The sequence below is a fragment of the Mirounga angustirostris genome, unplaced genomic scaffold (genome assembly GCF_029215605.1).
Source record: "Mirounga angustirostris isolate CCGP_5_RB_7025 unplaced genomic scaffold, mMirAng1.0.hap1 SCAF_6, whole genome shotgun sequence".
Lineage (NCBI taxonomy): Eukaryota > Metazoa > Chordata > Mammalia > Carnivora > Phocidae > Mirounga > Mirounga angustirostris.
The window spans coordinates 124,640,336-124,664,346 of NW_026991714.1; the positions used below are offsets into that span (position 1 = coordinate 124,640,336).

Here is a 24,011-nt window from a genome sequence, read left to right on the forward strand (position 1 = left end):
TTCTTTCTACTATGTAATGGCTGCTGGAACACCCACTGGATCTGCCACAGAAGGCTGGGCAGTGCCAAGCCGGGAGCTTAGGGACGTAGTGAGGCCCCCGGTGAGCTTGCATAGGTCCACAGTAGCAACAGCTGCTGTCACTTCTGCCTTGGAGCAGTGGTGCGTGTGAGCTAGCTGGAGATCCTGTTCAAATGCTGATCAGGAGGGCCTGAGATTCTGCACTGAAGTTCCCAGACAGCGCCCATGCTGCTGGTGGATGGAACACATTTTGAGTAGCACGGCCCTAGAGTGGTGCTTTTCAATTCTGACTTCACATTGACGTCACCCGGACACTCAACAATTCCCATTGTTCAAGCCCCATCCCTCCTCAGACACTCATTCAGTTGAACTGAGGCCCAGGCACCGACATATTTTAAAGGTTCCATGTGACTCTTACATAGAGCCACCAATGGAACCACTGCCTTAGAGGCATCAACCCAAGCCCGCCCACGGCTCCCCATTCAGCCCAGCTCCTGGATGGTTATTCCTGGCATTACCTTTGTTCATCTGGCAGAGATGCTGCAGCAGCACAGGCAGGGTCTCCTTGACAATACTGGGATGCGTCGATGCAGCTGACAAGGCTTGCAAGCAGCGCAGACGCCGGGAGCATTTGGTGGGCTCATCCCCTCTAGTCAAATCTAACTCCCCTGAAAGCAACCCAGGAGACATGACTTCACTGTGTGATGGCACATGTGAAGGCCCCAAACGTCCCTGGGAAGGGGTGAGCCACAGAGGACAGAGACACACACCTCTGCACAGTTCCTCAGCGAGCTTGGGCACGAGGTGACTGCTGAAGGCTACGGGGTAGAGAGCGGCCAGGGCTCCTGATGCTTCCAGTGCTGCCACCCTGCCAGGGCACAGGGCAGATGAGCAATAGCCGAGCCTTGGCCCACAGTTCTCTTGCTAGGCCTGCCATTGAGCAGATTCAGGGGTGTGGACTCCCAAGCCTGCCTTGCATAAGAGCAGGACTCAAGTACCTACACCACGAAGTTGGACAGGGCTTCTCAATGCCCTCAAAAGAGAGAAGTCTGACATCTCCAATCAGTTGGTAGGCAGAGTCAAGCACAGGGCCCCCCTCCCCTAGGGATAGTCAAGGGTCAGAAGCACAGAGCCCTGGAACAGCTTGCTCTATCTCGCTGCCTTTGAGTCTCACCAACTCTGGGAGTCCTCCTCCAGGAAGCTCAGTCTATGCAGGTGACCCACTGCCAGCTCCAAGTCCCCAGAAGACAGGAGATCTGTGTTAGAAAGAAACACAAACCTCATCTTTCTCCCTCTGTAGCCACCACAACCCTTCACAAAGTCCTATTAGACACCCCAAACTGCGGGGCGTCTGGGTGGTTCAGTCGGTTAAGCTGCTGACTTTGGTTCGGGTCATGATCTCAGGGTCCTGGGATCAAGCCCCACACTGTCAGGCTCGCCGCTCAGCAGGATGTCTGCTTGTTTCTCTGCCCCTCCCCCCGCTTATGCACACACACTCTCTCTCAAATAGAATAAAAAAAAAAATCCCAATCATCCACAGTTGCGGTGAGAACCAGGGAATTAAGGCTGCTCTTCACTGAAGACAGAAAATCGCAAGGAAGGACCGATACCCTTTCTTTTCTCTTTGTCTTAAGTGTACCTGGCTGGGCACCCAAGACTGCGAGTGTACGGATGCCAACAAGCTGAAGCTGGGTGCTGGGGTCTGTCAGAGCCATGAACACCAGTGAGCACAGCTGGTCCTTGAAGCCATTCAGCGGCCTTTCATCTAGGGACAAAGTCCAGGTTAGAGGAAAGCCCTGATTCAGCAGTGTTGCACAGACAACTTGGGGCAAGATTCAAAGAACTTAATCCACTGGGTGTCCAGGAGGTACACTGGGTAAAAAATAAACAGGCCTCATCTGATAAGTGTTCTCTTGTGCTGCAAACTCAGAACAACAGGACCACTGGTGTTCTTGAGTACTTCTCTGTAGCATTCTTTGCCTGCCATTCTTTATAGGAATACAGTGCTCAGCAGCCCCCAGGACACGACACCTGGAAGGTGATCTCACCCTTGTCTTCATAGCTCCATTTCTGGTGCAGCTTCAAGAAACCCAGGATCATTTCAAGGATTGTCCGTCGCTGGTTGCTCTGTAATGTTTTAAGATGTATGGGGGTCAAAGAATATTTTAAAGGATTTCAGTCCTGCTCCTCTCGAAGCAGGGAGAATTATCCTTTTATGTAAGAGTGTCAGGAAGAGAGTGAACAAGGGAACCAGCAGCAACGGATGAGAGCAAAACCCAAGATATACGATATGGGACAAGCTCAACACTTAGCTCTCTCTCTGTGAAAGGGATCCTAGCAAGAGGTCCCATCATTTCCTCGAAAGATTCCATTTCCTTACCTGACTGTGCTTGTGGAACTGTTCCAGCAGTAAAGGCAACACGTTGCTGGTGATGTGGTCACAGGCCCGAGCAGATGCACCTGCAGCTGCCTGCAATAGTTTGGCACTAGGCCACACCAGTTTCATGTCCGGTTCACAAAGATGGTGCCTGCAGTCTAGAGAGGCAGCACATCACAGACCTGGGGAGTAGGCTGAATGTTGCCTGATTCCCCTGCAGTCCACAGAAGTTAGAGATTGAGACCTGGGACAGTTTGCTAGCAGTTACCACTCAAAGTGTTTTCAATTCAAAGTAGGGCTCCAGCACCCAAATCACTGAACATGGAGGGCTAGTCATAAAAGGTCACTGGCTTTATGGAACTTCTTTCTGTTGTGCTCAACCCCCTTTCTGGCTGCCATGGCCCCATTACCCTGTAGAATGTTGCTAAGGAAGGAGTCAAGGAAGTCCTCAGCATCAGCTCTCAGCACAGAGCGAGACAAACACGCAGTCAGAGAGTGGAGAGCCGCCAGGCCATCGGCCTCCACCCGCTCACTTGCCGTCTGGAACACCTGTCAGGGAGGGATCCCATGGCTACTGAGGTGAGCCTGCACCAGGTGAGAGCCCACCCACCCACTGCCTGTTTCCTTTGAGAGGTGGGCTTTGAGAGCCTTTAGGGCAGAGCAATGGAAATTAACTCCTCAAGTGCGTTTCTTCTCAACAGGTGTATTCTCACCAAGTCCTTAGTCCCACTAGAATTGATACACTACTTTTTGAGAAAGAGGATACCAACTTGGAGCATTGGCTATCGGGATCCCCTTTCCTAAGTCTCTTCCTCTCCCCTCCACCCCCTTATTAAGTATGGTGCCAGAGGCACCATGACCTATGCTCCTTACCACGGAAGGACAGGAAGTGGGCACTACGAAAAAGTGATTGTGTGCCATCACCAAACAGCTGACCCTATGTAGCGACTTTTTCCCCTGTCATTCAACTAGAAGTATGCCCCTTTACTGGCTTGCGACAGGGAGAAGGACAGGGTGTGTTACTTCCTCTGATGCCTGACAACAGGGAGTTAACAGTAGTGAGTTTATCTAATTAACACTCACCTCTCTGCGGATAGAAGCCCAAAGGCTGGGAAGGAAGTCCTTTAGTTCCTTCTGTCCGTACACAGCACAACATGCATTCTGCCAAGGAAAGTGTAGGTATCAGCTATCTACACAATCAGACTTCCGACGACAGGCAGGCACCTCAGCAAAATGACACCTGAAGGAGTATGGCTCTCAGCAGAAGAACCAGCAGGATTTCACAAGAATCCTATCAGGTCACAGAAAAATGGGAGCTCATCCTGACTGATGGAAAAAAAGCATAAAGAAGGAGCCCTGGGATGCCTGGGTGGCTCAGATGGTTAAGCGTCTGCCTTCAGCTCAGGTCATGATCTCAGGGTCCTGGGATCGAGTCCCACGGTGGGCTTCCAGCTCAGCGGGGAGTCTGCTTTTCCCTCATTCTCTCTCAAATGAATAAATAAAATCTTAAAAAAAAAAAAAAAAAAGGAGGAGCCCTGGTCAGCCTTTCCTCAGCTGCCACTCAGTTACTATTGGACCAGACTATATGTAGCTGGGAGGGCTTTGGGTCAACATATAGGCCCAGATTCTGGGTATCCCTCTCATGAGGGCCACTGAACTATTCCCTGTCTCTGAGTCTATACCCTTTAGTACCTCTACATTGTCTAAAGGCAGCTGGACCCTGGAAAAAAGAGAAATCCCTCACCAGAGTCTGCAGAGAATCCAGCTTGGCACTCAGAATCTCAGAATCCACTTTCTCAATCAGTAGGGGCAGCAGGAACTGTGGGAGAGAAGGAAGAACTGAAGCCTGAGATGGGTAGTGTCAGCCACACCAAAGCACCAAGGTCAACTACATCCTTATTACCACCTGTCCCCAGGGGTAGGGGCTACATTAAAGAGCTACAAAGAGTTGAGTCAAGAGTTGTGACTGTAAACCAACCTTCCTGCCAAGCTGCGGCCAGACTCCAGTTAACCTGAAAAATGAGCTAGTTGGCAACACTATAGGATTTTAAAGATAGCACCATATAGAGATTGGATTATTATTTTAAAGAGATGGTAAAGGTTTCCACTTTGAAGATCTGAAGATACTTGCCACATAAGCCTCAAGACACTTGCAGGATGCCATACCCTAAAAATGTATTCTGGATCTTTCTTTTTCCCTATGCTCTTACTGTTCTTTCTTCAGAGCCTTCTTTGGGCAGAGGCTACACACGTAACCTTGGCTAGACCCACCTCGGCAAATCGCGGTGTCGAAGCCAGCACAGCTCGAAGACTCAGGATGAGATCTTCTCTCTGGATTCCATGGGGATCATTAGGTGGCTGGAAAAGGGAGAAGACCCAAGGGTTTGCACAACTCTTCAGACCACTCTTGGACACATGATTTAACCCAGCATTGGGTGATATTTACACCCAATCTGACAGAATAGTGTGACAGGAGGCCCCAGCAGGAAGACTTGCTTACACATTCCTTGAGAATTTCTGTCTGTTGGGCATTTATTTTCTATCTGATCTATCATCTTGCCACTCAAGAGAGAAGCACTCTGACTTTCTGGTACATTACTTTCTTCTCTCTATATATATTGTGACTATATGTTAGTAGACACTGTTTTCTCTTTAAAATATACTTTTAAAAGTGTGATTCTTGGGGCGCCTGGGTGGCTCAGTCGTTAAGCGTCTGCCTTCGGCTCAGGTCATGATCCCAGGGTCCTGGGATCGAGCCCCGCATCGGGCTCCCTGATCAGCAGGAAGCCTGCTTTTCCTTCTCCTACTCCCCCTGCTTGTGTTCCCTCTCTTGATGTCTCTCTCTGTCAAATAAATAAAATCTTAAAAAAAAGAAAGTGCGATTGTTTTGAACATATGATTTATGATCTTTTTTTCCCACTTAATATATTAGGTCCATTTTTCTGCAATATTAAATTATTCTTTCACATTAGGTTTAGTGGCTGATACTATTTCATTGTATAGTTGAGCCACAATTTATTTAAATAATTCCCCTTTGATGGACATTTCTATTTTTCCACCCTTATAAAAAAGGTATAATTCTGGGAACATAAAAAGCATTGCTGGTGTCTGTGTCAAAAAGCCAGACTAAAAGCATGTATCAGATTTTCCTTTTCCTCTTTAGAAGCAACAGGAAAAATATAGCAAAGGGATTTTCTTTTAAGACATAAAGCTAGGGCACCTGGGTGGCTCGGTCCATAAGCGTCTGCCTTCAGCTCAGGTCATGATCCCAGGGTCCTGGGATCGAGTCCCGCACTGGGCTCCTTGCTCAGCAGGGAGCCTGCTTCTCCCTCTCCCTCTCCCCCCTGCTTGTGCTCCCTCTCTCTCTCAAATAAATAAATAAAATCTAAAAACCAAAACCAAAAACAAAACAAAAAAACAAAATATAAAGCTAGGAGCACCTGTCTGGCTCAGTTGGTGGAGCATCCAACTCTTGATCTTGGGGTTGTGAGTGCAAGCCCTACACTGGGTGTAGAGCTTACTTAAAAAAAAAAAAAGAAATAAAAATTTAAAAGAAAAGACATAGAGCTAAAGGTTGAAGAAAATAGGTTAAGAGGTGCTGGAAATAAAATTTTAGGAGCTGAAAAGCAGATGGATAAGAAAATGACTGAACAGGCCAGGACAACAGAACCCTCAGTAGGCTTGGGAAAAGCTGAGTGACCACCCACATACACTGCAGTCCTCAAAAAGCTTTGCAACTGGCAGTACCAGGTGCCTTTGGAATTGGGAGTGGGGTTAGAGAAGCAATCTGACCACCTAGATTGCTTCCCAGCTCCTCCCGTTCTTCAGCAGAATCTGGAGGTTTAATTCTCTGGAGAAGGTACAACAGACGTCTCTAATCTTTTTTTTTTTTTTTTTTTTAAGATTTTTATTTATTTATTTGTCAGAGAGAGAGAGAGAGAGAGCACAAGCAGGGGGAGCAGCAGAGGGAGAGGGAGAAGCAGGCTCCTCACTGAGCAAGGAGCCCGATGCGGGACTCGATCCTAGGACCCCGGGATCATGACCTGAGCCGAAGGCAGACGCTTAACGACTGAGCCACCCAGGCGTCCCTCTAATCTTAGAGATATAGGTGCAGTAGACAGCCTGGGGAAATAGGGTCTCTGATGCAAAAGCAAGGATAAAGGAATCCCAAGGGTGATGGTGAAGGAAGATTCAACATCTCCTTTGCATTAGGAGTAGGAAGCAACCAGTTGAGACTGTATGTATGGCCAAGTTAAGCATGGGTTTTACATTTTTTTCTTCTAATTCCAGTGTAGTTTAGTGTTAAGTTAGTTTCAGGTGTATAATATAGTGATTCAGTGATTCTACATATTACTTGGTGCTCATCAAGATAAGTGTACTCTCAATCCCATGATTTTTAAATTTTTAAATGGCTGGGGGAAAAAAAATCAAAAGAATATCTTTTTTTTTTTTTAAGATTTTATTTATTTGAGGGGTGCCTGGGTGACTCAGTCGTTGGGCGTCTGTCTTCGGCTCAGATCATGATCCCGGGATCCTGGGATCGAGCCCCGCATGGGGCTCCATGCTCGGTGGGATGCCTGCTTCTCCCTCTCCCACTACCCCCTGCTTGTGTTCCCTCTCGCTGTCTCTCTCTCTGTGAATTAAATGAATAAAATCTTAAAAAAAAAACATCTATTTTGGGGGGGCCGAGGGGCAGAGGGAGAGGGAGAAGCAGACTCCCTGCTGAACTCAGAGCCTGATGAGGGGCTTGATCCCAGGACCCTGAGATCACGACCCGAGCTGGAGGCAGACACTTAACCGATTGAGCCACCCAGGCACCCCCAAAAGAATAATATCTTGTGACACATGAAAATTATATGAAATTTAAATTTCCATGCCTATAAAGTTTTTTTTTTTTTTTAAGATTTTATTTATTTGAGAGAGAGAGACACAGTGAGAGAGTGAACACAAGCAGGGGGAGTGGGAGAGGGAGAAGCAGGCTTCCTGCTGAGCAGGGAGCCCGACACCGGGCTCGATCCCAGGACCCTGGGACCATGACCTGAGCCAAAGGCAGAGACGCTTAACGTCGGAGCCACCCAGGCGCCCCTCCATGCCTATAAAGTTTTATTGCAATACAGACACTACCACATTCGTGTCTATGACCATTTTTGTGTTAGAACAGCAGAGCTGAAGAGTTGTGACAGAAATGATACAGCTTGCAAAGCCTAAAATAGTCACTATCTGGTCCTTTACAGAAAAGTTTGCCTGCCCCTGCTCTAGAATGAGCATATATGCATAGTGAAAATCAAAGAAACCCTCAGTTACACTGATGTGATCCACTATGATGATGGCATATGGCCAAAAGGGATTGATAGGACCATAAAGAATATATCTTTAGTGTAAGAGAGTTACACGAAAGCCAGGTATCTCTTATTTTAATTGACAAGAGCTTTCTGCTTCCCATATAGACTGCAGTGCAGAAGAACATACAAAAATCTGCTTGAGGGGCACCTGGTTGGCTCAGTTAGAGCATGCGACTCTTGATCTTGGGGTAGTGAGTTCAAGCCGCATGTTAGGCATAATTTACTTACAAAAAAAAAAAAAACCCTGCTCAAATAAAGAGAAACTCTCCTATAATTATCTATAACTTTTTTTTGCCTAGAATATCTGAGAAAATGGATAAGCAGTTGGGAGCAGTGATGATCTCTAAAAGGAAAATGGGTGGTTGCAGTAAAGGGGTATAAAAGGCTTCACCCCCCATCCTTTAAATGTTGAATCATGCTCACTCTATTACCTTTCAAAAAAGTGAATGACTTACTCTTTCCTGCCCTAAAATTATAAATGCATATATTCCAGCAACTCCACTTTTAGGAATCTATCCTACTGTTATATCCATATATATGTGAAACAATACATGTATAGGATATATAAGTTGCAGCATTGCCTGTAACAACAAAAGATTAGCAACAATCTTTATCCCATAGAGGACTAGTGAAATTAATTAGGTATTCACACTGAAAGGAATACTACACAGCCATAAAGAATAAAGAACTAACTTATATACTGAGTATGGCTCTCCAAGATACACTAAGTGAAAAAGGCCAAGTACAGGAAAAGTGTATACATATGCTGCCACTGGTAGGGGTTGGGGAGCATTTGTTTATATATAGATGAAAAAGTTCTATAAAATACAGACTTAACTGATAAAACTGGTTGACAACAGAGAAAGAAAGGATGGTAGACAGATTTTTCACCTTTTTACAGCATTTAGATTTTGGATCATGTGAATGTATTATCTTTTCAAAACAAACAAAAAATAAAGCAAAAACAGAGAAACCTGGTGGCCTAACAAAGAGCTTTCAAGATTTCAAAGGCATAAGTTCTTCTGAGTTCGAAATAGTGATGACCACTACAGAAGAGATGAAGAGAATTTTAGGAGAGGTGGCCCCAAGGACTGTGGTGTCAACTGGAATAAGCTGGGAAGCAAGTCCCTGCAAAAAAGATGGCTGTGTAACTTTAAAAGCGCTAAGAGTCAATACCCAGATGTTACTTGGTGTGCTGTGATTTAACTCCTTTCATTTCTTTGAAACCACTAATGCTTGCAGTACACATACCCATGCACACCCATAGAGTGGTGCGACTCAGTTTTTGGAAGTAGAAGGGATATCAAGATGCAGAGTGGGAGGAAGGTCCAAGGGGGTCAGAGCATGCTGTGCTCAACTGGGTCTTGTTTTGTTTCTTTTGCCTGAGATCACCCCTCAGACTCCAGGATTATATCCTATCATTCCTCAGAAACCAACTGAAATCCCATCTTATCTGTGAATGCCTTCCTACTCTTGCTCACACTGAACTTGGTCTTCTCTGAACAACTATAACACCACTTGTTTTGGTCCATAATCTCATATTGTTACTTAATTGTTTCAGCTTTCAAGGGCAGGAACCATGTTTTACAATCCTGTAGCCTGAGGAGCCCCCAAATACCCACTGAACTGAATCCTTCCTCTGATGGCAAATGCTTCTCCATTTCCCAGTTTACTAAAACGTAAGCTCACGAGGGCAGGGAATGTCTCCTTTGTTCATTGCTTCAGTGCCCAGAACTGGACCTGACTCACAGGAGGACTCAAGGAATATTCGAATGAATCAATGAATGAACAAATGAATGAATGAATAAAAGGGGCTACTTACAGGGGTAAAATCAATAGGGAAGTAACAGGACGTCACTTCAAACAACTCCTCCACAAAGGGTCCTAAGGTAACAGAGAAACAATGAGGTCAACATAACAATTTTCACTCATCGGACAAGCCCTAACCAGTTAATTCAAAGCTGTAAGGACGTACCCAGGCTATAGTCCCTGGAGATGAGGTCATGGACAATGCGGAAAGCCACAAGAAGATTTCGGGGATCCTTTTCCCCATCCATCACCTGGATGAAGCCAAAGGTGAAGTCCGCTCCAAGGCCCTTCAGCTCTGGGGAGGAGAGAACAGGTCACTACCATCCCTTGAGATAGAAAGCTGGGCTTTCTTCTGGCTTGTGTTTTCCCTCTACTATTGCTAGCCCACCTTTGCTGCCTCCCAGAGCACACCCTTTTTGTTTTCCTATTCCAAGAGAGTACACAGTGAAGAGATGTGCATCAATATATAACCATTAGAGGTAAGAATTTAAAATATTAGCCCAAACTCTACATTCCTTTACTTGGGACTGAGTGGACCCCCCCCAGTTTCCCTTCATTCTTTTCAGAGTATTGGGTCTCCTATAGGACTTCCAGGCTAAACAGAGTCCTGATAATGGGGCGAAAAGGATATGCTTGCTTTTCGGACTTGCCAAAGAACTCTGCCTCTTACCTTCTTCGCGGGTTTGCATGAAGTTGGTGATGATACTGTAGACTGTGTGTCGGTCCATCTGTGGCAGGGACTTGGGGGTGGGAGAGACCGGAACTAAGTAAAGAAAGTGCTTAAAGAATACCTAAGCTGACAAAACTACTTCCTGCTTCATAATCTCTAAGTGGACAGTGCTCTTTATACTAGTATAAGATGAACCTAAGAAGAAATGCAGAGAAAGGCTATGGCTATTGGCTTAGCAGTTACAGCAGCGGGGCCAATAACCAAAACCTGTCTGCTTTACTTTCTTCAGGTGTGAGAGGACACAGGTCAGACATAATGGCCTGGCTCCTTCTCCTTATAGAGTAGCAAAGACTAGCATGTAAACATGGTCAAAGACCTGAAAAAGTTCAGGACTTAGAAGGCAGTATTTTTTTGCCACCTAATCCTTGTCATATATGTCAGGGCTGGAAGACAGAGAATACAAAAGTGACTGTCTTCACTCACCTGGACGTGGACTTCCTGGAAGATAGCTTTAAGCACAGAGACAGCCAGCCCTGGAGGCAGGGCCACACACAGGCTCTGGGGGAGAAAAGGAGATATGTGAGCACAGAGGGAATTCTAGCCTTGAAGACACAATCCCAGAAGAGGTATAATTAGCTACAGTGGGAAACACAACATCCAGGTTCAGGAAGAAGTGCTAAGAGTGAGAAATGCGGTCCCTTTTCTCAATCTGATTAATTCTCTGCAGCTCCTTCCACTTTGGTTCTGAATTCCAGTCCCCCCAAAATACTTTTACTCTCTAGACTAGAAACAGAAGTGAAGTTAGCTGACACTAGTTTAGTCCCACATTTGGGCATCTGCTCCTCAGCACTTGGGAGTCTCCCCGCCAAAGGACAGGACAAAATTCACTGGAAAAGGGCTCCTGCAAACATAGTATGTATTGAAAAAGAAGGAGAACTCACAAGTGCTCTCAAACCTTGCAGGACAGATGGGATCACAAGATGATGGTCCTTCAGCCGGTTCTCGTAAAATAGGATCAGGTGTACCACTGCACAAACCAGAAATGCAGCCATTATTTTACACAGGCTCCTTCCCAAAGTCTGTAAAGGCTGTTCCTGTTTGGGCTTCACTACAAATTTTCTCCTTCACTAAGAAATATGTCCCATGCCCTCCCATTTGAGAGTGCCTTGATCAGTTAGGAAAGTAGGTGAACATCTCTTATTATCCATTCTCACATAGGTCCACAGTTGAACCCACTTTTACCCCAGAACTTCCTTTCTATAGAACCGGAGTTGGCAAACTTTCTCAAAGGGCCAGAGTAAATATCTTAGGCTTGCAGGACAAAGTATGGGTCACAACTACTTAATTCTGCTCAACTCGGCTGCTGTAACATAAAAGCAACATAAACAAGAGGTAAACAAATGGGTGTGGTTATAGGCTAATAAAGCTTTATTTATAAAAACAGGTTGTAGTTTTCCTACTATGCTATAGAAGATAAATGTTGTTGGCTTTTTTCCTTGGGACTTCAAAGCACTTGATGTTTCATTACATACTCTTCCACTCTATGAAGTACTACTTTGTCCATTTTACAGAGAGGGGAAGATGCACTGAAAAAAATGCCTAAGGCTACATTTGAAATCCCAGTGCCTTCAGTCACGATTCTTATCATCTCTGCCATATATACCAGTGAGGAGTGAAGATGCTGAATTAGTAGTTCAGAGATTCCTTAGGTCTTCCCTTCTTCCCTCCCTCCCTGTAAAGTTGGCTTGAATAGACGAGGAAGGCCTTGGCTCAGCAAAATCCAGGAAGACACTCCTACTAGTGATCCAGTACCTTCCTTCTCCAGGAGCAAGGACTGACACTGGAGTAGCACCTGTGACAGAAGCTGGATTCCTCGTGCCCGAGTTCGGGGTTCTGGACTTTCTAGAGAGGACCTGGGGGAAAGTAAGGATAGAGAGAGCCTGACATAACCCTGTTTACACTTTTTTTTTTAAAGATTTTATTTATTTATTTTAGAGAGACAGAGAGCGTGCGAGTGGTGGGAGGAGCAGAGGGAGAGGGAGAGGGAGAGAATCTCAAGCTAACTCCCTGCTAAGCATGGCACCTGCCATGGGGCTCGATCTCATGACCCTGAGATGACCTGAACCGAAATCAAGAGTCAGACATTCAACTGACGGAGCCACCCAGGAGCCCCATGTTTTTTTTGTTGTTTTTTTAAAGTAGGCTCCACGCCCAGGATGGAGCCCAACACAGGGCCTGAACTCACAGCCCTGAGATCAAGACCTGAGCTGAGATTAAGAGTCGGATGCTCAACTAAGTCACCCAGGCACTCACCAAACTTTTGAAGGAATATTTTGAAATCAGTCACACTCACCCTTGGGCATGGAAGCCAGCCCAGGAAGGTATTCTGTAGGTACCTAGTATTACAGATAATAGTAAAGCCAGAGCCTAAAGACCCAATCCTCAGATTGACCTGGCATTCATTAGAGGCTCAACTGACACCACAGCCAACAGAAGTATCCATCTCTAGGCACTGACTGGGCATTGGGCTTACTCTTAGACGATAGTGACATTCCTCTGAAACAGAGCTTAGCAGCTACCCATAGGGCTCAACAGATGATGGGCAGCTGCAACTTCTACCAAAACAGGAGAATGAATATATTACTACCAAGGAAAAAATGCTGAGAGCAACCAAGGTCTTATGGGAAGAGAAAATCTTTGTAACTGGAAGTTTATAAAGTAAGATGGTCAGAATAAAGGTTTTAACTATTTAAATTTAACTATTTAAATTTGAATGGGAAAACCTGGACTGAAGCATAAGGTGACTTATCTTAAAATAGCTCTTACAGAGATTACATTTAAACACACTAGAAGAAATCTAAGCAAGTAAATGTATGAAGCAGAAGATTTCTGAAGGAGAGCTGACCAGGACATTTGACTGAAATCTCAAGGATAAGGGTGTCTATAACTAGGGGTAAAGGGGCAAAAATAAAATCACCCTTGACAGGATCCCCATAATAGGATCTTGTAGAAAGGACCCTGTTCAGAAGTAGAAAACTGTGCGTTTAAAAAAGGACTAAGGCACACAAATGCTCATAGCAGCATTATTCAGAATACCCCAAATTTGGAAACAACCCATAACCACCACCTGATGAACTGTTGAACAAAATGTGGTATATTCATATAACTGATTATTTTTCAGCAAGAAATGAAGTACTGACAAGAGCTACAACAGGGATAAACTTTGAAAACATTATGCTAAGTAGCCAGTCACAAGGGTTACATGTTGTATGATTCTGTTTATATGAAATTTCCAAAACTGGCAAATCCACAGAGGTAGAAAGTAAATTAGTGGTTGCCAGGGGCTGAGAAGAGGAGGGAATAGTGGCGCTAATGGGCATAGGTTTTTTTTTTTTTTTGAGGTAATGAAAATGTTCTAAAACTGATTAAAGTAAGGTTTGCAGAAATCTGTGAATACATAAAAAATGATGAACTTTATGATACATGAATTATATATATCATATATAAAAATTGACTTGAATTACATATCTGAATTACATATATCATATATATAGAGAGCGAGCGAGCGAGCTGTGATTTTTTTTAAATGGACCAAGGCCACATGTGTAGAAAGGCCAAATGGTCTCTTACGTGGGAGAGATGCATTAATAGTGACCTACATTCCACCCCACCCTCCCAATTTTCTAGCTTTCTGCTTCAGGAGACAAGCTGGCTGTGACAGTTAACAACCTTTACAAACAAGACTTGTCAATTTAGATGGTCTACCAAGTATAAAAGAGGAGAAAAGCAGGCATCAGAGTATAAGCACATACCTCCTCTGGTGCTTAGATATCTGCTTTTAATACTGGTTTTCCAGCTGTTTCCCCAAGCCTTTTCCTATAGTGAGGAACTGGTGCAAGGTCAGCTTCCTGGCAACTACCTAGGCAGAGCCCACGAGCAGGTGTGAGTCAGATCCAGGCTGACCATAATCCCATGGGGGCACGTGGGTCTTTAAGAAGCACAGGAGGAATCCCAGTTCTAATTAACAGTTGATGGCCTTCAACCACCCATTTCACCCCACACCTGTGTGCTGATCCAGGAACTTCCAACACTCCCTTAGAAACTTCAGTCAGGTGGCGTGAAACTTATTTCAGGACAAACATAGGCTTAAACCGAGATACTAATATGAAAAGGGGGTGTTGGGCTATAGTAGGAGAAATTCAGGACCAGTTAGCTCCAGGAAAGCAGCAGTGTACAAAATAACCTTTTCAGAGTGCACAGGCCGGGTTAGAGAAGGGCGCTCTTACCCAAGGGCTTCCACCACTTGTAACACAGTATAGCTCCCAGATTTCACATCTAGAGGAAACAAAAGAAAAAAAAAACATGAAAAAACAAAACTCAGTCCTAGGGTTCAAAGGCTCTAATTACCAATGTTTCCTCCTATCCTAGGGTTTGTACCTTGGGGCCCACTATGCTCGCCAAGAGTCCCTTCTACATGAGAGGTATTACTATAACAGTTCAAACATGCCACTTCAACTGTAAAAATTGAAAAGGAAATAAACATATCATTTGTAAATATGGCTGTACACTTTGAAAATCCAAGAGAAATAATTGAAGAAATACTACAAGTAAAATGATTCAATAGGGAGTCTAGGTACAAAATTAATATTATGAAATTAAGAACCCTCACATATACATATATACACAAAATACCCTGTAAAATGACCTAAAGGAAAAAAGATCCTATATGCAATAGAAAAAAAAAAAGGGAGGGATGTGTGGGGGGGATACCTGGATATAAACTTAACAAAAAAATATGAAGATCTGAATAGTGAAAACTTAAAAGCACCAGTGAGGATTCACAAAAGAAAATTCGAACAAATAGAAAGGCATGTCATATTCGTGAAACACTCCAAGATGACATGCCTCCCAAAATAATTTTAAGATAATCTCTGCAAAAATACCAGTAGTTTTATTTTGGGGGGAACTAGATAAGCTTACTCTAAAGTGCAAAAAATAACACATAATTAGGCAAATTCTGAAAAAGAGTAATGGGGGCAGGAGGGAAAGTGGACCCTCCAGATATTAAAAAATTATTATAAAGTCACAATAACTAAGTTAGTGTGTACTTTTGTGTGTATGTACTTTTTTTTTTTTTTTTTTTTTTTTTTTTTTTTTTTTTTTTTAAGATTTTTTATTTATTTATTTGAGAGAGACATGGCGAGAGCGGGAACACAAGCAGGGGAGTGGGAGAGGGAGAAGCAGACTCCCCGCCGAGCAGGGAGCCCGATGCGGGGCTCGATCCCAGGACCCTGGGATCATGACCTGAGCCGAAGGCAGACGCTTAACCGACTGAGCCACCCAGGCGCCCCTGTGTGTATGTACTTTTGAATATACTTGAAGTTTCTAGAATAAAAGTAAAAAAAAACCCAGTATAATATGAGCTCATATTTAAACAAAGAAATCAATGGTATAGAAATAGAATAGAAAGTCCAGAAAGAGATACAAATACATATGAGAATTCTCTTCAATCCTATTTCAATTAATAGGAAAAACACAGACTATTCAATGAACGGTGCTGGAATGATGGGGTAAATATCTGGAAAAAAAATCTTGGCTCTGAATCATTCATCAAAGTAAGCTTTTCAAATGGATTAAAAAGATATGAGAAAATTCCTAAGTATAACATAAAACTCAAAAGCCATAAAAAAAAAGTGGTTAAAATCAGTTACATTAAAAAAAGTACATTTTCTGCAGGGAAAAAACAAACAAAAATACATCATAAGACCAACTGAGAAAACATATTTGTGATTCTTATACCAAAGGGCTTTTTTGACAACATATAAAGAGCTCCTACAAATCAATGAGAAAAAGAGCAATAGGGAGATGAATGAATAAAGAAGATGTGGTGTATACACACACACACACACACACACAATGGAACATAACTCAGCCATCAAAAAAATGAAATCTTGCCATTTGCACTGACGTGGATGCAACTAGAGGGTATTATGCTAAGCAAAATAAGTCAATCAGAGAAAGACAGTTTTATGATTTCACTCATTTGTGAAGTTTAAGAAACAAAACAGAGGAGCATAGGGGAAGGGTGGGAAAAATAAAACAAGACGAAATCAGAGAAGGAGATAAACCGTAAGAGACTCTTAATCATAGGAAACAAACTGAGAGAGGGGACCTGGGTGGCTCAATTAGTTAAGCATCTGCCTTCTGCTCAGGTCATGATCCCAGGGTCCTGGAATTGAGCCCCTTGTTGGGCTCCCTGCTCAGTGGGGAGTGTGCTTGTCCCTCTCCCCAGCTCCTGCTCTATCTCAAACAAATAAATAAAATCTCAATAAAAAAAAAAGGAAACCAACTGAGGGTTGCTGGAGGGGAGAGGGGTGGGGGGATGGGGTAACTTGGTGATGGGTATTAGGGAGGGCATGTGATATAATAACCACTGGGTGTTATATACCCAGTGAATATGAATCACTGAACTCTACCTCTGAAACTAAGAACACACTATATGTTAAGTAACGGAAATTAAATTAATTAAAAAAAAAAGGTCAACAAGGAATTTAAAAACGAACAAAACCAAAAAATGAACAGGCATTTTACAGAAGATACCCATATTCACCATAGAAATGCAAATTAAACTATATAAAAACTTTGTTTTTAACATACTAGATTGGCAGAGATAAAAAAAACTTTGTAATACACCTATGTTTGGTGATGGTATGCAGAAATAGGCACTCTTATACATTGTAGGTGGAGTATAAATTGGCACAACCCCTTTAGGGAGGGCAATTTGACAATGTCTTTAGTAAAAATTACAAGTGTACATATGCTTTAATCCAGGGAATCTTCTCAAAATTTATCCCAAATACTTGTAAAAGTGCAAAATAATGCATGTACAAGGTTATTCATTAGTTATTTATAACAACAAATGACTTTCAACAACCAATGGCCATCAATAAGAAATCAGTTAAATAGGGGTGCTTGGGTGGCTCCGTTGGTTGAGCGTCTACCTTCAGCTCAGGTCATGATCCTGGAGTCCCAGGATGAGCCCCACATCGGGTTCCCTGCTCAGTGGTGCGTCTGCTTCTCCCTCTGCCCCTCACCTTGCTTGTGTTCTCACTCACTCACTCTCTCTCTCAAATAAATAAATAAATAAATAAATAAATAAATAAATAAATAAATAAACTTGAAAGAAAGAAAGAAACGAAACCAGTTAAATAAATTACAGTATATCCATACAACGGAATTCTCTGCAGCCACTTAGAAAAAAAATGTACAAAAGACTAAATGTGTGTGTGCATACACACTGATAATGGGATATGATCTAAAAGCAGGGCAGTGTCCATAGACAGCATACATCTACTAAGTGCACAGCATTGTTTTTAATGGATGGATGGATGATCGATCGATCTACCTATCTATCTATTTAGAAGATAAAAGGAACTAGTAATATTGGTTGTCTCCAAGGAGGGACACTGGATAGCTAGGGGACTGACAGGATGTTTTATTTTGGAATAATTTTAGAGTTAGAGATTAGCATTGGTATATGACTATTAAACTCTAGGCTGTATTTAGATTTTACCAGTTTTTCCACTAATGTCATTTTTCTGTCTCAGGATCCAGTTAAGGATACCGCATTGCAATTACCCACTGTGAATCCTTGGTCTCCTCTGGTCTGTGAAAGTTTCTCAGTCTTGTTTTTTATTACCTTGATATCCCAAAGAAGTACTTTATAGAATGTCCCTCAATTTGGGTGTGTTGGATGTTTTCCTTATGTTTAGACTAGAGACATGGGTTTTGAGAAGAATAACACAGAGGTGAAGTGCCCTTCTCATCTTATCATATCATACCATACCAGGGGTACAAGATATCAATAGGACTTACTTATTATTGGTGATTTTTACTCTGATTACTTGGTCAAGGTAGTGTCATCCGGGTCTCTGCACTATATTATTATTTTTCCTTTCTCATACTCTCTTCTTTGGAAGGGAGTCACTCAGCCCCACTTACACTCAAGGGGGAAGAAATTAAGCTCCGCTTCCTAAAAAGAGGAGTATCTATATACCTATCTATATTATGTGGAATTATTCTGTAAGGAAGACTCATTTCTTCTCCCTATTTATTTATTCAGTCATTTATTTTACATCAGAATAGATTCATGTATATTTATTTTACACTTCAGGTTATAATCCAATACGAGGTTATTTTGCTGTTCAAATTGTTCTATCTTTGGCCATGGGGAGTTTTTTTAGGTTGTCTCTTGTCCCATCCTTTTATTATTTTTATAAAGGTTTATTGGAACACAGCCAGCCCATTATTGTTTGTTTGCTTTTTAAGTAATCTCTGCACCTAGTGTGGGGCTTGAACTCACGACCCCGAGATCAAGAGTCACATGCTCTACCAATTGAGCCAGCCAGGTGCCCCATCATTTTATTTTTTAAGTACTTTACTTTTTTAGCACTACAAAATACTACCATCTCATCCTGTAATTTCTTTGTCCCAGCTGTAGAATTTGCCTTTTCTCCAAGAAGCCTAGGTTCCTTTTATTGGAGAATGGTATTACAAACCAAGATCTGGGTGTGACTGTGCTTGTTGCTATTGGGGTACCACTGCTCCTAGGCCTTCCTTAGCAGAGAGAGCTGGGAAATATATGTATGTATTAACCTATGTTTACCTACATATCTTTCATTATTTTTCTATCCATATATATTACAGTAAACATAAAATATTAAAGTCTCCAGCTCTAGTCCAGGACCACAGGGTCCATTCTAGCCTTCCTCCTTGCTTTTTTTTTTTTCTTATTTGTAATTTGTTTCTCTGACAGTGAGAAATCTGGTTCCTATTATCTACCATTTATTAGTTTTTCAACCCTAGTATAGCTATAAATTACTTTCAGAATTGTCAATCTCTGTGAGAAACAGATTTAGTAGAGTGCTGCAGCATTTGTCTTTAGACTTACAGTTTCCAGACAAAATATTGTTTTAGCGAGTCACTTAGATCAGCTCTCCCCACACCTTTAGTGAGGACACATCATATACTAGTAATACAGTAGATTGATTTGTCACAGTCTGCATTCCATATTGAGATAGAAGGGAGACTTTTCTGTGTATCCTTTTGTACCTTTTAAATGTTGTACCATGTAAATATATTACTTATTTTTTTAAAGATTTTATTTATTTATTCGAGAAAGAGAGAGAACATGCGAGCAAGAAAGTGAGAGAGAGCATGAGCAGGGAGCCTGATGCAGGCCTGATCCCAGGACCCCAGGATCATGACCTGAGCCGAAGGCAGACGCTTAACCAACAGAGCCACCCAGGTGCCCCATATTACTTATTTTTTAAAATACACTTTTTAAAAAATATTTTATTTATTTATCTAATTGACAGAGAGAGAGGCAGCATGAGAGGGAACACAAGCAGGGGGAGTGGGAGAGGGAGAAGCAGGCTTCCCACTGAGCAGGGAGCCCGATGCGGGGCTCGATCCCAGGACCCTAGGATCATGACCTGAGCCGAAGGCAGTCACTTAACCAACTAAGCCACCCAGGAGCCCCTAAAATACATTTTTAAAAAAGATTTTATTTATTTATTTGACAGAGAGAGACAGTGAGAGAGGGAACACAAGCAGGGGGAGTGGGAGAGGGAGAAGAAGGCTTCTGGCCAAGCAGGGAGCCCAATACAGGCTCAATCCCAGACCCTGGGATCATGACCGGAGCTGAAAGTAGACACTTAACGACTGAGCCACTCAGGCACCCCAAAATACATTTTTTTCTTAAGTAGGCTCCATGCCCAGTGTGGAGCCCAATGTGGGGCTTGAACTCACGACCCTGAGATCAAGACATGAGTTGAGATCAAGAGTCAGACGCTAACCGACTGAGCTACCCAGGCACCCGTTTAAAATACATTTTTAACAGCACAACAGTAATTCACATAGATCTATCAGGACCATCTTGGGATATATTCTCAAGGAAGAAACAGAGAGTAAAAGGTTAGCAATCTTCCTAAGGGCTTGACTAACATAGAGGAGGAGTTCTAGCTCAATAAGGTGTGGCAATCAGGGAATTACTTCCAGCAGCCTGTTGTGGGTCCCCAACCCACCTAAATCTAAATGCTAGACCTAATATGTTAGCTCTCACCAACACGAGACGTTGGCTAGAGTGAAAGAGGCTTGAGAAAACTCCTAAACTTCCTGTTGTCCTTAAGTCTGTGGTCTCAGAACAAAGCTGTGAGCAGAACTGGGTAGATAGAGGCTCACGCTGGTACTAGAGTAAGTCCAAATCGACTGAGAAAAGGAGTGCTCTAGTCAGGATTCATAGCTAGTGACTGGCACCAATTTAGACATCAGGCACTTTTAGCCCTGCTCGTGCCAGGGTGTGGAAGGCCCAGCTGCTGCCCCTGCTCCTGAGAAAGAGCCAAGGGAAAAAATGTGCAGGCTGTAGGGTGGGGGAAGGGAAAACAGCCAGACTAACAGGACAAACCAAGGAACTGACAGTGTTGGGCTCTGTACCGAATTCCTTAATGGCAACACTGAAGTGAACGGAGATACTCATTTCTGGGTTATACACTATAAAAGAGTATTGCACAATTTGGGAAGGTGGAAAAGCGTGCCTTTTTGGAACCTCTTGGCCAAAGCCCAGGAAACTCTGCTGAAAACCCTATCTAAACACTAAATTTCTGGGGCGCCTGGGTGGCTCAGTTGTTAAGCGTCTGCCTTCGGCTCGGGTCATGATCCCACAGTCCTGGGATCGGGCCCCGCATCGGGCTCCCTGCTCAGCAGGGAGCCTACATCTCCCTCTGTGCTCTCTCTCTTTCTGACAAATAAATAAATAAAATCTTTAAAAAAAAGTCATATAATTTACATACAGTGAAATGCACAGATATTAACAGTACAACTTGATGAGTTTTAGCAAATATATACCCTGGATAATCAACACCCCAATCAAGATGTTAACTATTTTCATTGCTGGACAAAGTTACTAGTCAATTCCCTCTCCTACAGGTTGACTCAAATTTGATAAATAAAAAAGACTTCTTCACCATGAAGCATATAGTATTATGAAATGGCTGCTTTATAATTACAAATAAACACCCATTTGCATGTGATTCCTTGAATCCCTGTATATGGGTGAACCCTCCTGGCAGAGCCTTTTTGGTCTGCATACTTTTCACAAGGATCCTATCTTGAATTAATGCAGCTCAAACATAAAAGACAAAGTGAAGTATAAAAGTAATACAAAATTAGAAAAAAATGAAAACACGTTATTTATATTAGCTGTATAGCTGTCACACAATAATAAATGAGAGAAAGAAAGTGGTGAGTATGATGACAAAAAAACTAGTATTTTGAGGATGTTTTCCCAAAGGTAACTAAATCCAACATTTTATTCTAGTTCTGTTGACTCTACCTCAGAAATGTTTTATTCTTTTTTTTAAAGATTTATTTATTTGAGAGAGAGCATGCATGTGTGTGTGCAGGGGGGAGGGGCAAAGGGAGAGGGAAAGAGAGTCTCACATAGACTCTGCACTGAGCACAGAGCTCAAGGTGGGACTCAATCTCACGACCTGAGATCAGGACCTTGAGCCGAAAGGGAGTCAGACACTTAACCGACTGCACCACCCAGGTGCCTCAGAAATGTCTTTTAAATGACTCTTCCTTTTCATCCCTATAACCAGACTATCTAGCAAGAGTCCTCTGCTTTTTGGTGTGCTAAAAAATGTTCTGGAATTTTTAGATAGTGGTGATGGTTGTGGAACATCATGAATGTTAAAAGCCAATTAACTGTACACTTAAAATGGTTAAAGTGAATTTTTCCTCAGTTTTTTAAAAAGGGCTTTTAATTCATCCACATTCTATCTAGAATTACCTCCCTAAAATACACAAGTACTTCTCTGCCCACCAATCTCCTTTTGCTCCTTACTGCCTAAGACCTGACTCCTTGGCTTGATGTCCTTACAATTTAGCCCCCAAATCACCTCTAGCCTCACCTTTCATCATGACTCCTATCATTCAGTCAAGTCCCAACATATCAAGCTCTTCCATATTGTTACTCCTGTAAATGTTCGCTTGGTTTGAAATGCCTCCTTCCTGCCCTTGTCAAAATTCAATTCTTCAAGACCCAGCTCAAATGTCAACTCTTTTGTGAAGCCCTCCTTGATTCCCAAAATCAAATTACCCCCTTCTGTGTTTCTCCCTAATTCTTTAACAAAATCGTCATGTGTACTTGTTTTTATTTATTCATTCAACATTTACTAAGCACCTATTATAAATCAGGTACTGGGTTAGGCCTGGAGACAGAAATATAGACAGGGAGCTCTAAGGAGCCCTGTCTGTTGGGGCAGAAAGACATTTAAAACAATCACAGCGTTAACAAGCTCAGTGTTACCATAGTGATATAAACAGAGACTTAGTTAGCATAAGAAAGGAGTAAAATTCCTGGGTTATGAACCATCCATCACTAACTTTAAGTGATTCATTCTCTTAACACTGTAAGTTCTCCCAAACAACAAATACCTGAATATCTGGAAGTACTGTTAATTATGCACTTGGACTCCTGGGATAAAAGAAGCTAGTAAATAGTTAATTTTCCTAAAGGTAGTCTCACTGGCATTAAGGAAAAACAAGCGTTAAGTTCCTTTCATAAGTAGACCTAAGTTTTTCCAGCGTGTCCAAGATATACTCTCTAAAAATGGACCTACCAGAACCTCCTAACTACCCATACTTCCCTCAGCAGGGCACCAGTTCATGTGGAACACTGAGGAGTCATCAAAGAAGTATTTATATGAGACTGGCAGAATGCACAATCAGACCTCTGTCTGACCGAGTTGCAGCCTCTTGAGAATCTGGAGGAGCAGCCAATGGAGGAAGGGCAAAGGACGTGAAGGAGCAGGAAAGAGAAAAATCCCAAACAGGACTCCGTTCTAATCAAGCTTTCAAAATGCCTTTTCTGCTGAGGATGCTACAGACATTTCACAGAACTGTTTTATCGTTGTTTAACAATCTTACGGTTTCAGGAACAGTGGTTCCCACTAAAGTGGGAAAATACAATAAAGACCAAAACGAAGGAAACCCCAAATAACTGAAAGGAAGAAAATTTATATCCCTCAACATGTCCAAACCTCACACTCTTCAAAATTAGTTCCTTCCCAACCTCCATTTTTGGACAAAGAAACTTCTCTCTTGCTCATCCTCAGTCTCAAAAGCTTGGGGTCATCTTGGAGTCCTCCTTCTCCTTCAAGCCCTGTAACTAGTTAGGCCTCAAATTCCACAGATTCTTCCTTTAACATCTCTCATTCCATTCACTTACATAGTTTTTTACTGTATACTTACTTATGCTAGTCTCCAGGAGACTCAGGTGGTAGGCATAGGATAGGATGTGGAGAGAGATACAGAAATAGCTACAACACAAGTCTTCTACTAAGTGAGGGGTTATGAACAAGTCTGCCTAATAAGTGCTAATAAATGAGTGGTTGAGAAATAAATACCACAAAGATTTTGAAGTGGGAGATGATGTCTGGCTGGAGTAATCAGGAAACACTTGGGGGGCAGGCAGTGAGCACTCAAGCTGGGCCTTGAATCTGAGGTCTAACTTTGACGAGATGGAGCTAGTGAAAGGAACTGGGAAGGAAAGCACTCAGGGAATAGCAAATCCAGGGAGCTCTAAGGACCTGCCACTAAAGGTCCAGGAGGGGACTGGTAAGAATAAGGGCTGGGCCAGGTAGTGGCAACCTTTGAATGCTAGGATGAAAAGTCTTTAATCCTGGGGCGCCTGGATGGCTCAGTCAGTTAAGCGTCTCTTTGTTTTGGCTCA

General features: G+C 42.8%; 1 protein-coding gene across 4 annotated transcripts in view; it reads right to left on the reverse strand.

Annotated features, from left to right (window-relative positions):
* MMS19 (MMS19 homolog, cytosolic iron-sulfur assembly component) overlaps positions 1-24,011 on the reverse strand; it is a 32,749-nt gene that overhangs the window by 5,601 nt on the left and 3,137 nt on the right. For 2 of the 4 annotated variants that reach the window (XM_064595109.1, XM_045878545.3), the window contains exons 2-18: positions 14,503-14,551; positions 12,029-12,129; positions 11,158-11,243; positions 10,700-10,774; positions 10,217-10,286; positions 9,713-9,841; positions 9,560-9,621; positions 4,667-4,753; positions 4,140-4,214; positions 3,479-3,556; positions 2,806-2,944; positions 2,399-2,553; positions 2,067-2,145; positions 1,658-1,783; positions 1,193-1,274; positions 789-886; positions 537-686 (exon numbers count right to left, since the gene is read on the reverse strand). In XM_064595109.1, the coding sequence (XP_064451179.1) occupies positions 537-686; positions 789-886; positions 1,193-1,274; positions 1,658-1,783; positions 2,067-2,145; positions 2,399-2,553; positions 2,806-2,944; positions 3,479-3,556; positions 4,140-4,214; positions 4,667-4,753; positions 9,560-9,621; positions 9,713-9,841; positions 10,217-10,286; positions 10,700-10,774; positions 11,158-11,243; positions 12,029-12,129; positions 14,503-14,551 (1,641 nt within the window). The other 2 variants (XM_064595110.1, XM_054508318.2) reach the window with 2 other exon arrangements.